The 12479-nt window shown below is 43.9% G+C and overlaps 1 protein-coding gene across 11 annotated transcripts in view; it reads left to right on the top strand.

Moving 5' to 3' along the window:
- The window catches only part of nbeaa (neurobeachin a), a 90883-nt gene extending 78507 nt beyond the window's left edge, over window positions 1-12376 (top strand). For 7 of the 11 annotated variants that reach the window (XM_070982255.1, XM_070982256.1, XM_070982259.1 and 4 more), the window contains 20 exons: window positions 811-935; window positions 1035-1184; window positions 1633-1769; window positions 2861-2978; window positions 3335-3437; window positions 3616-3731; window positions 4909-5021; window positions 5214-5354; window positions 5467-5586; window positions 5848-6000; window positions 6100-6264; window positions 6998-7087; window positions 7867-8059; window positions 8685-8756; window positions 9041-9196; window positions 9444-9614; window positions 9736-9837; window positions 9949-10145; window positions 10258-10409; window positions 10669-12376. In XM_070982255.1, coding sequence (XP_070838356.1) covers window positions 811-935; window positions 1035-1184; window positions 1633-1769; window positions 2861-2978; window positions 3335-3437; window positions 3616-3731; window positions 4909-5021; window positions 5214-5354; window positions 5467-5586; window positions 5848-6000; window positions 6100-6264; window positions 6998-7087; window positions 7867-8059; window positions 8685-8756; window positions 9041-9196; window positions 9444-9614; window positions 9736-9837; window positions 9949-10145; window positions 10258-10409; window positions 10669-10759 — 2665 coding nt within the window. In that variant the 3' untranslated portion in view covers window positions 10760-12376. The remainder of the gene's footprint in view (window positions 1-810; window positions 936-1034; window positions 1185-1632; window positions 1770-2860; window positions 2979-3334; window positions 3438-3615; window positions 3732-4908; window positions 5022-5213; window positions 5355-5466; window positions 5587-5847; window positions 6001-6099; window positions 6265-6997; window positions 7088-7866; window positions 8060-8684; window positions 8757-9040; window positions 9197-9443; window positions 9615-9735; window positions 9838-9948; window positions 10146-10257; window positions 10410-10668) is intronic. The other 4 variants (XM_070982261.1, XM_070982263.1, XM_070982262.1 and 1 more) reach the window with 1 other exon arrangement.
- Window positions 12377-12479: the final 103 nt, after the last annotated feature.

Genomic DNA, 12479 nt, shown 5'->3' on the forward strand with positions numbered 1-12479 from the left:
AAGTCTTATTTAATATGAATTATTGTACTAAGAGCACACACAGTTCCATCCTAACATCATCTCCCTAATCAGCACTCTGACATACACACATTAAATAAATGATTGCTTGTTATCCAGATATGCCTCCAGGCTGGCAGCTGCTCTGAGGACATGTGATTTAATCTGAGGACGTGTGACACGCAACATCTGAAGCCCGTCTTCCTTGTGTCACTGTTGATGAAGTCAATTGTTTACAGTAACCTGCATGCCGATAATAAACACCTTTTGCACTCAGATGAAAAACAAATCAATTGAATATCTGCAGTGCAGAACCTTTGTCTCCCTCCTCTGGCAGTGAGAGTAATTACACAAACACTGGCAACATGCTTACGAAGCCATAGCCCCCACCATACTCCTGGTGCCCCCCGATGATATTTTTAACTGTTTGTTTTTGTTTTGTTCACATTAGCGTAATGCTGATCGTCAGCCATGCTTGTATGACTCGGGCTTACTTTTCATTCTTTCATTCAGCTCTTAAGGCTCCATAAGTCAATTTAGTGCTTTCTCTCTCAGCTTAAAGCCAGTTATTGGTGTTTGCAGAGTTGGAGAGGTTTGTCAAACACACTCCTTTGGTCAGATTCTGCCCTTTATCCCAATAAAGAGGAACCTTTTGAATGTCGGGAAGTAGTTTAGGAAGTTCCCGTCATAAATGTCACCTGTAACTTCAGCTACAACTTTATTGTTCCTGAAGGAAAAGTCTCAAAATTTACACCTTGTTTGCGTCCCACCGCTAAAACACTCCTCTTTGTCCCTCCCCTTTTACATCTTCAGCCAATTACACGACTTCTGGCGTCTAGACTACTGGGAGGACGACCTGAGGAGGAGACGGAGATTTGTGCGAAACGCATTTGGATCCACTCACGCTGACGTGTCACTCAAAGCTCTGGAGGACTACGGTCAGTGATGTGTAAACATGTTATGCTTGGTCACAATCTGCTTTATTCCTTTTTGCATACACACAACTCTCACATGCACACTTAAAAACACTCAAACAGGCACAGAAGAGGAGGAGGAGGGTCTTAAGTCGAAGAAGACTTTCCGCAGCCAATCGGTGGTCACCCAGAACCCGGAGGCGGAGTTAATGCTGGAGGGAGACGACGACGCTGTCAGCCTACTGCAGGAAAAAGAGATCGATAACCTTGCAGGTCAGACTCACACACATAAACACACACACACACAGATTCGGTGTCACAGTGCGACTGAACAGTAAAGTGTGTGTGACTCTCGTTTTTAGTACGTTTCCGTCCAAGACTTTTTACCTCCAAAGGCAAGTTGGACATTTGAAAGTTTTGCAGCTACACTAACCGTCTGATTCATCTGACTGGAGAAGATTAAACCATAATCTACTAAAAACCGACGTTGCCGCAAATCAGATCTGATTGAACACAGTGGTTCCTCTCTGACTTACACACCTGATGTTGGAGTAGAAGAAGCAAATAAATCATCACTCAACTAACATGAAGTGATTCTATTACAGTATATGTGCCGTTTAATTACCCGCTGTGTGTGATGACTGCTGATAACTGTATCATGAGCCTCAGTCAGTGCCATGAAAATCTAAAGGAGTGAACCCCCCCACCCCCCACCCCCCAGGCCCCGTCGTTCTGAGTACTCCAGCTCAGTTGGTCGCTCCAGTGGTGGTGGCTCGAGGCACTCTGTCCATCACTACTACTGAGATCTACTTTGAGGTGGACGAAGAGGATCCTACATTCAAGAATACTGATGCTAAAGTAAGGGAAAGCTGTCTTTCTTTATTGTTTTGCAGAGATTTACATCACATACTTCTGACTTATTGATCCATGGGTCTTATTTTGTCCATCCAGGTCTTTCTTTATGTTAAAATTAGTGCTGTCAGAAATATTGCGTTATTAAGGCGTTAACACAAATCAATTTTAACGCCGTAATTTTTTTTATCGCGCGATTAACGTTCTTTGTGACCTAGTGAACTTGTAGTTTTTTATGAGCTGTGGCCACTGCTGGTAACGTTACAAAAACTACAGGATCCGATTGTAAACCGGAAACAAAACAATGGGCACGCCCCACGCATGTGTTGGTCTCGCCTGCTCGCTAACTGTGAAAGTGTAGGCGGATGTCAAGTGCGAAACGCCGAAATGGATGCGAACAAGATTCTGAATAGAAAGATTAGTTTCAAAAAGTTGCCAGATGGGTCGACTGACAAGACCAAAGTTTGGACAGAGGCATATGGATACCGCAACTAAAAACAAGCTTACTGCAGCCATAGCCAAGTAATGTTCATTCTTTCTGGAGAGAAATAAGAGGCTGGTTTGATAAGCCTCTGGTGAATAAACAGAAGAGCATCACAGTCTGACTGCTTGTATGTTCAAAGGAAACCTAAGAAAGGAAAGTTTAAGCCATGGTTTAACTGCACTGTAGGCTGAGTCCTAGTTTACAATGATGTGCACTTTGTAACTTTATTTTGTATCACCCTGTTTTGATCCCGTAGAAAGGGTTGTTGAAGGGGCTTTTTTGTAACCAAGTGTTTATTTTTTTGTCATCTGTTTATTGACATTGTTAAATTGTGTGAGATTTGATTAATTCAAATGTGAATGACTGCTCAAAGTGAGAATGTTAGTGTGAAATATAACACTACACATTGTTTTCAATAAAAAACATTTGCACAAAGCAAGCCTATTCATGTTGATAACAGTATTAAAATGATTATTAATGGGACATTTAGAATAGATAAAAATGTGCAATTAATTTGCGATTAATCGCGAGTTAACTATGACATTTATGCGATTAATCGTGATTAAATATTTTAATCGATTGACAGCACTAGTTAAAATGTTTTCTTCAACAGGTACTGGCCTACTCAGAGGGTCTGCATGGCAAATGGATGTTCAGTGAGATCCGAGCCGTGTTCTCCAGACGCTACCTGCTGCAGAATACCGGACTAGAGGTCTTCATGGCCAACAGAAGTAAGTCTGCAGATTTCTCATCACTTACATTAGCATACTCACATTTATTGATTTCTCAGTGCTGCGTGCATCTGCTCCAGCAAGTCTGTTTCACAGGCATTGATTGTTTTTATTGATTATTTCCCATCAATACGGTCAACTCGTGGCATGGAAGGTTAGCAAAGATACCACATATGCGGCATCTTTTTTCCATTTAAAGTTAAGTTATAATGTTATGATGAGTAAAACATTAATGAAGATATTTTCCACCACCATACAGTGTCTACAGATGTATTTTAGTTCAGCATTAGTCATGGTGAGTGATTGACTTCATGTTGTCTGTGTGCTGACTACATCTTGTCTCTTCCTCTCTCCAGCGTCTGTGATGTTTAACTTCCCTGACCAGGCCACGGTCAAAAGGGTGGTCTACAGCCTCCCACGGGTGGGAGTAGGAACGAGTTACGGCCTGCCGCAGGCCAGGTAGGTGCAGGGTTTAGTCAGCTGTTCCACCTCTGTTCTGCATAACAAAGGGATTTTTAACTAGTGTGATAGCAAGGACATCTGCTTTAACGTGTGTGTGTGTGTGTGTGTGTGTGTGTGTGTGTGTGTGTGTGTGTGTGTGTGTGTGTGTGTGTGTGTGTGTGTGTGTGTGTGTCAGGCGGATTTCCTTGGCCACCCCTCGTCAGCTCTTCAAGTCATCCAACATGACTCAGCGTTGGCAGAGGAGAGAGATCTCCAATTTTGAGTACCTCATGTTCCTTAACACTATTGCAGGTGAAGTCCGCTTTCAGTTATTTTTCATGAGCTCTTTCATGTCCGTTTTTATGGATCTCAGCCTCTAAATAATTGATGTACCGGTCAGCGGTCAAACACACAACCATGTCTAATGTAGTCTTGTTGGTTGTCAGACCAAACAATTGAATACTTTCCTTCATTTTCTCTCTTTCTACTGTGTGATATTGACTTTTTTTACCTTATTTGTTGTGAGGATGTGAAAACTGTACATAGGTGACCTCATTCGGTTGCTCTGACAGTTCCGATTGTGCTGCGTTGTTCAAAAATAACTGTAGAGAATGCCAGAAATTGCAGACTTGCCCCTTTTCTTTTTTTACTTCTGTCCATGTGCGTGAATAAAGAAGCCAATGTGTAAAAAGACATTATTGAAGAGACCAGATAAAGAATCTAAAAGATGTAAATAAGATAAAGCTGCAGTCAGCACCAGCTCAGCGGCAGTTCGCATAATAACAGTCAACAGTGTGACCTGTACATACATATACATACAAAAATATATGAATAAATGCAGCTGCAATGACAGCAATGTACAAAGTAATACCAGTTGCTATTTTATTGCATTTGCATGTTCTATCTGTGCTAAAAAGTTAGCTCTAAAAAAAAACAAAAGGTCATATATTTATGTAATAAAATGCAGAAATTGTTTCAAATACACATCTAGACAAATGGCAGCCATAGACAGTTTGTTTAAAGGCCTTTACATATGCTGGCATGCGTTGTCTTTTATCAGGGTCCCATACATCCTCGGTCGGTGCCATCGTAATCCCAGACTGGTGCTTAATCTTTGTTCGCATCAGGAAGTTAGTCTCATTAATTAAACATCTGAGCATTAGCCTGATTTATTAGCCATGGAGGTTTTGAATCCTGAAAGTTGGGAGCAACGGTGCTGTAAATCACTTTTTCCCACAGTTTATAGAGCCACATTATAGCATGTACTGAGATGATCATGTAAAACAAAAAGCAATGTCATAATACACCGTTATGCCAAGTAAACATGCTGCGTATTTATATTGGATCTGCCATAATAAGCCTGACATAGAAACAGACTGACACCAAAGCATGTCATTGCAGAATGGGACTGTTTTCTGAAAACTTAAAATGTCGTACCTAAACATCCTTTGTCACTTTCTCCTCTCCCGTCCATCGTTTGTCCCTGCAGGGAGAACCTACAATGATTTGAACCAGTACCCGATCTTCCCCTGGGTCTTGACCAACTATGACTCAGAGGAGCTCGATCTCACTCTACCTGGAAACTTCAGAGACCTCTCCAAGGTTAGACAAGCAACATGTTATGCACTGCTTCCAATAGGTCAAAGCAGTACCACTCATATACTGTGCTGAGGCCACATGGTATCACTGTGGTCCCTGCATTTCTTCCTGGATCAGAATGAACAGGAGCTTGCACGTGTGGTTTCTCTTGCAATCGCTTACTCATGCCACTTATGTCTCTCCGGTGTCTTCCAGCCAATCGGTGCGCTGAATCCCAAGCGAGCAGCGTTTTACGCGGAACGCTACGAGACGTGGGACGACGACGCCTCGCCTCCTCACCACTACACAACCCTGTACTCCACCGCTCATTCAACCCTGATGTGGATGCTCAGAATAGTAAGTATCTGCTCTATACACTTACAAACGTTAACCTTCAGCAGCTGCTCGAACACACACCAGAGACCCAGAGCTTCTTCTCAAACGGATTTGTCTCTTCTTGTGCCTGTAGGAGCCCTTCACCACATTTTTCCTCAACGCCAACGATAACAAGTTCGACCATCCAGAGAGAGCCTTCTCTGGCATCGGCTGCTCGTGGAGGAACTGCCAGAGGGACACGGCTGATGTCAAGGTAGTTAAAACCAGCATGAAATGTGTCCATTTTGAGACATATAGCTGATAACACGAAGCAGTGAAAGTCGTGTGCTGTTACGGTGAATAGGTACAGTGTACAAGGAGTGTCAGTAGCTGTACTCCACACATTGTCTAAAGCCCTGGAAATATTAAATATAACTGAAAGTATTGTAAGTCCTGGATGGAATAATTGAGACATTGGTGAAGAATAATCATTTGAGTGCTAATTTTGTTCCTATAAACAACGCGTTTCCTTCAGGAGCTGATCCCAGAGTTCTACTACTTGCCTGAGATGTTCGTCAACAGTAACGAGTACGAGCTTGGCGTGCGTGACGATGGCGTCCCCGTGTGTGATGTGGAGCTTCCTGCCTGGGCCAAGAAACCTGAAGACTTTGTCCGCATTAACCGGATGGTGAGAGAGACATCCAGAATTTTCCTCAATATGAAGAAGACACTGAACGTGTCCTTGACTCTCTCTCTCTCTCCTCCTCTCTCTGCACCTGTCCTCCAGGCGCTGGAGAGTGAGTTCGTGTCGTGTCAGCTTCACCAGTGGATTGATCTAATATTTGGGTACAAGCAGCGAGGGCCAGAAGCAGTCCGAGCTCTCAACGTGTTCAACTTCCTGTCCTACGAGGGAGCCATCAACCTAGACAATCTGGACGCTGTGCAACGCGAGGTCGGTCTCTGTGCAGCACATCGCTCTTGTTTGTTGTTGCTGCTGCAGTGCAGAAATTCCCCCCTCATTTTGTTTTCTGTGATGAATGTTTTATTTTTTTCTTGGTGTTTAAACATAATTGTACTGGAGCCGGGTTACAAGTTGGCAGGCTAGATGAATATAATCACAAATGTCGAGGCATCCATCAGGACCTTATGACACAGAGTTATATTTATTACAGTAATCACTTGTTCCCCGTGTGAAATGTTTTCTGTTTTTGCCCGGTGCATGTTGGCAGCCCCTGATGCTTGCTGTATCTATGACGCCGTCTGTATATTGACAGAATGAGGAGCTTTCCTTCTACAAGATAGTAATTTGGCAGCTGTAAGGCCAGACAGACAGAGCTAGACTCCAAGCTGGAGCTGTCATTAAGTGACAGGACTTCCTGCAGCTAAGGAGTTGTTTGAGACAATATGCTTCGTATCATCTCTGAAACCCTCTTCCAGAGCTCAGACACTCTCGGGCACTCCCACACCATATGAAGAAATGTGCTCAGACCCTGAACTGTTGAGCAGCTGAAATCAACATAAAGCAAGAGAAACAACAAAACACTCCTATTTTTACAGACATATTTAGGAAAAGTAAAGTAGGAGGTCTTAGTGGGGCATATGTGGCTTTCTGAAACTTGTTTTCATGTGTCTGAAAAGTGTGTAACCTTCCTTTTCCTGTGTAATCGCCGCCTCTCCTATTCCAGGTGATCGAGACCCAGATTCAGATGTCTGGTCAGGTCCCCTCTCAGCTGCTGATCGAGCCACACCCACCTCGCTCCTCCGCCATGCACCTGGTGAGAACACCTCGACGGCATTAGCTCGTCTTACTTTAGCTTCAGAGCAATGTTCTCTGTGTGTGTATATATATATATATCCAAAAAAACAACCAGTCAGCTGTACTCACACATTAGACCTCAGCTGCAGGCCGACTGAAGCGCAGAACAAAAATATACATGCTTATGCTTCTGCGTGTTCCTTCAGTCAGTGTCGTTTCACTGAGAGGTTGTTATTGAGTAAACATTTGCCAACTTCGAAGGTTACTGAACTTATCTTAAGACATCTGTGCTTCACATCTACATTGTGTGCATTCATTTTTCACATTTCACACATTTCAGCCCTGCGCACTAATTCATTTCAGTTCACATCGTCCTCTGATATGAGTAGCTTCATTATCAAAGTGTATGGTTTCGTGAGATTTTTTATCACATACAAGTGGATGTAGTGGTGTTTTTTCAAAGGAACTTCTTCCTGGTTTTAGTCTCTCTGTCCTCCCTGCTACCCTCAGCAGCACGAGGCCTCCGTGTCTCCACATCAGAGCCATCCATTTCCACCCAAACCTGTCAGTCCTGAACCCCGACCAGCCAGCGCCTCCACCTCCTCTCCTCGGCCTAGAGCCACCCTCAGTGTGTGTACCTGCTCTGACCCTGTGCTCCCACTAATATACCTTTTCCCTTCCCTCCCTTTGTCCCATCTGTTCTGTCTCTCCCTTTGCCTCCGTCTCCATTCCCCCCTCCCTCCCCCAACCCTCCCTCCTCCTCTCTGTCCCTCTCTCTTTCTCTGTCTGTCTCACCAGTGTTTCCTTCCCCAGAGTCCTCTGATGTTTAAGGATCAGATGCAGCAGGATGTCATCATGGTGCTCAAGTTCCCCTCCAACTCGCCTGTCACTCACGTCGCAGCCAACACGCTCCCCCACCTCAGCATACCAGCAGCCGTCACCGTCACATGTAGCCGGCTGTTTGCCGTCAACCGCTGGCACAACACAGTCGGTGAGTATGTGTGTGTTGAAGGAAGAGTGTGTACGATGTGCGTTTGGTAGTTGGATACTGTTATTGTGAGTTTGACGTGACACTGCATCTATTTTAGTTGTGGTAAGAATATTCATCTAAACATGGGGATAAAAATCCTGAATCCTCTCCACTATGAAGAAAGGAGCATATTACATTAGCTTAACAGTACACAGTTTTTTATTTTATCTTGTCATTTTCACAATTTTCTGATGTTTTCTAGACCACAGGATTGAACACATTGAACTCAGTGAGATGTTTCTTCGTTTCAGTGGTAAATACTGAGCCTCTAGTTTTGGGCTTTGTTGTATTGGATTGTATTGTATCAGTATTTACTCTTGTTTTGTCCACGCCCTGGATGTTGACTTAGAAATATTTGTTCATTTAAGTCTCAATTAACCTCATAAATGCCCTCATCAGCACAGCAGGCTCGGTATAATTCATCTCTGTAATGAGATTATGGAGGGTCACAATGATTGCCGTCATCGTTATGTTTTTAACATACGTCAGAGCTTTCATGAGAGCTCTCAACCAGGGAGGTCTCATGTTAGCGTTCATCCTTCAGTGTGTTATGCTGTCTGTAATGTTTGATCCTTAAATCCTTCAGGCCTCCGTGGAGCTCCAGGATACTCCCTGGAACAGGCTCATCATCTACCCATTGAGATGGACCCCCTCATAGGTCAGTGCTCGCAAATCTTCACTTCGGACAATACTGGACATGTGAACATGAATGTGTGAGATAATGAGCGCAGCCACGTCGCTGCTAGGACTGAGGTCAGTCTACCACATGATACACGGGGAGTTATATACATTTATTGCTGTGACTGCAGGCTGCAAAATCTGCAGACACTTAAAACTCGGACCTGAGTGAAGGGTCAGGAAAGGTTAGAGTTCATCAAATGGTTTGTTAACCATGTTGCGTTCGCATGCCCTCATTACCCTTCTCGCATCTCTCCCATGTAGCAAACAACTCGGGCGTGAACAAGCGTCAGATCACTGACCTGGTGGACCAGAGCATCCAAATCAACACGCACTGTTTTGTGGTTACTGCCGACAACCGCTACATCCTGGTCTGCGGCTTCTGGGACAAGAGCTTCCGTGTTTACTCCACTGAAACCGGTGGGTTGTGAATTATTTATACGGCGCGTTGAATATGAAGTACAGACGAAATTTACTCTTAGCTGTTTTTTTTTCTGTGTTTTTTCAAGCTGCAATTTGTGATTCTGTCAGAGGTCCTGCTTTAAATGTGGCTCATGCAGACTCGTGCATTTGGATTTGCTTTTGATTTGGAAAATCAACTATGGCCTGGAAAAGTATGAGCAGACGCCACACACTGACTTCCCCATTTCCTCCATCCTCTCCACAGGAAAGCTGACCCAGATAGTTTTTGGCCACTGGGATGTCGTGACGTGTCTGGCCAGGTCAGAGTCCTACATCGGAGGAGACTGCTACATTGTGTCAGGCTCCAGAGATGCCACTCTTCTTCTGTGGTACTGGAGTGGAAGACATCACATTATCGGGGACAACCCAAACAACAGTGAGTGGAAACAACACGTGCGAATGTTTGCCCGTCTCCGTGTTCCTCGTTCAGAAAACACCACAGGAGCGTTTCTAAGCAGAGGTTCATTTATTTTTTTTTACTGTGTTTTCTCCTCCAGGTGACTACCCTGCACCCAGGGCAGTACTGACAGGACATGACCACGAGGTGGTGTGTGTGTCTGTCTGTGCAGAGCTGGGGTTGGTTATCAGTGGAGCTAAAGGTTTGTGGGTCTTCATATCTGTCTGTGCCGAATATTACATCAAGACATTATGTTACAGTAAATTCATACCAGTGAAAAAATGATAAAACCTTCAAATTGCTCGTTTTTCAGAGGGCCCGTGTCTGGTCCACACCATCACTGGGGACCTGCTCAGGGCCCTGGAGGGGCCAGAGCTGTGTCAGCGGCCCCGCCTCATCTCAGTGTCCAGCGAGGGCCACTGCATCATCTACTATGAGAGAGGCCGCTTCTGCAACTTCAGCATCAATGGAAAACTGCTGGCACAAATGGAGGTCAACGACTCCACACGGGTGAGGCTCTCACAGTTAATGCTGCTCATGTAAACATACTGTAATATTCCTTTTGGTGTATATTTGTGCATGAGTGCCTGAGCCTCTTTTTCTGCTTGCTTCCTCACCCCAGGCGATCCTGTTGAGCAGCGACGGACAGAACTTGGTGACAGGAGGTGATAACGGGGTTGTGGAGGTGTGGCAGGCGTGCGACTTCAAACAGCTTTACATCTACCCAGGCTGTGACGCAGGCATCCGTGCCATGGACCTCTCACATGACCAGAGGTAAGACAGACACACTCTGACGTGCGAGCCAAATTCAGGGTTGTGCTTTTCTTAGGTACTACTGTTGTTTGAGAAACTGGGTCACCTCACAGTGGACAGCAGAGAATAGTGAATGATCAGTAATGGGGCAGTTATTTCTCCCAAACCTCAGAATGATGTCCCAGGCCTAGGGAAATACCCAAAGATTGATGCATTCCAGCTCTTTAGTGTGTATACATAGTTTGATTTAGATGTGACTTCCTGTGTGCTCTGCCCTTAGGACTCTGATCACTGGCATGGCGTCCGGCAGCATTGTGGCGTTCAACATAGACTTCAACCGCTGGCACTACGAACACCAGAACAGGTACTGAGGTGGACAGCGTGAGGAAGAAGAGGATGGAGAGAGGAGAGAAGAACAAGGGGGAGAGGAAGTGATGCATTCTGCTGTGTATCTGCGATCCGCGGGGGGAAGCTACAGGTACCGAGGGGAAGGAAACACAAGTACCGGACCTTAGGCTCTATTCCCTTGTGAAGTGTACTTGATTTGAGGATGCAGCAGCGCTGGTGGAAACAACTTCCTCTGTGCACATGTGTACGTACACACGTGTGTAACCACAGACACATAATACCCCGGAGATACACACCATAACCTGCTAGTAAAATAGAGAGACTGCAGAATGGAGGTAAAGAGCAAGTCAAGCGGACCTTGTAGAGGTCGATCATACCCGTACCACTCACAGGACCGGTTGCAGTTGCCGTTCCTGGTACGCTTAATGCTTCACAAACAAAGAACCTAAGTTTTGTTTTCCTTTATATCTTCCTTCTTTATCAGTTTTGTTCTCTGCTTTTGGTTTGAGGGGAGTACAGTCTGGGAATTATTTTGGGTGGACTATAAATTAAGACTCCTTCAATGTGTCTCAACTGATAAGAAATAGTCAGAAATGAACCAGCCCCACCCACTGTTCAAAAACCGGTGCTATTGGCTCAATCTTAAATTCACCCTTGAAAAGAATGCCTGGGATTATGATTTTATTTGATTTTATGTGGTTTTCTTTTATTTTATAATGTTTTTTTTTCCTTTTACCTGCAGCAGGGTTAAATCTGATTTTTATGTAAATAAGGCTCTGCTTCCGTCAGAGTCTACACGTGTTCTTTCACTACACAAACTGCGCTTATCACCTTTAATTTATTAATGACTTGCTGTATGTAAAATATTGTGTAATAATTATAATAATGTTGACAAGACTGATGGTAATAACGGCGGTGTCAAGGATGGTGATGATTTTGCCGGAGATGGTAACGATAAAGAGATCTTGCCAGTGCCACCAAGGATGACAACCACAAGACTGACATGATTTCCTTTGTATATTTGGTGATTGTTTTGTCAAATATGTACATATAGTCTTGGTTCAGGCTTGGTGGGAGACTTAATCAGCTGAATAAGACTGAAAGCGCAAAGGAAACCTTCACTTACCCACATTTGTTGATTATTTAAAAAAAAGAGAATCAAATCAATGTAAAAGTTTGTTTTGTATTTGCACTTTGCACCAATCACATATCATTATTTATTAGCTTGGTTCTTTCTGGTCGGCTGCCATTTTGTTTAGGTCCATTTTCCCTACGGGATTATTTGTGCATTGATGTTTGTATTTAAAACGTTGAGCTCATGTGTGATTATTAGGTTTTACAACCTCACAGTTGTAAGCAATATCATGATTCTGTAGCTGATAGAGGTGGGAAGGAGGGAGGCGAGGGGATGAAATGTGAGATGTACTGTATGTGTGAAGCCATCTTGATCAAATGCGCACATGCACATACTCTATCGACAGGTTCAACTTACGTATCCAAAAAAAGGTTAAATATTTTTGGATCTATGAAACCCTAAAAACTATTGTATTCATGTTTTATTGCAAAGATGTAAAATATGACATGTGTGAGTTGAAAAAAAAAAATCATGATAAGAAAAATAAAATATGCAAAGAATTTGATGACTTGACTTTTCGTTGGTCACACATTCTGTTTCAGTGGCGGCTCCTCTTCGACTTCATGGCAGTCGTGCTGAAGAGAGAGTGACATGTCAAGGACGTGTTA

This window comes from Chaetodon trifascialis, chromosome 16, assembly GCF_039877785.1.
Source record: "Chaetodon trifascialis isolate fChaTrf1 chromosome 16, fChaTrf1.hap1, whole genome shotgun sequence".
Lineage (NCBI taxonomy): Eukaryota > Metazoa > Chordata > Actinopteri > Chaetodontiformes > Chaetodontidae > Chaetodon > Chaetodon trifascialis.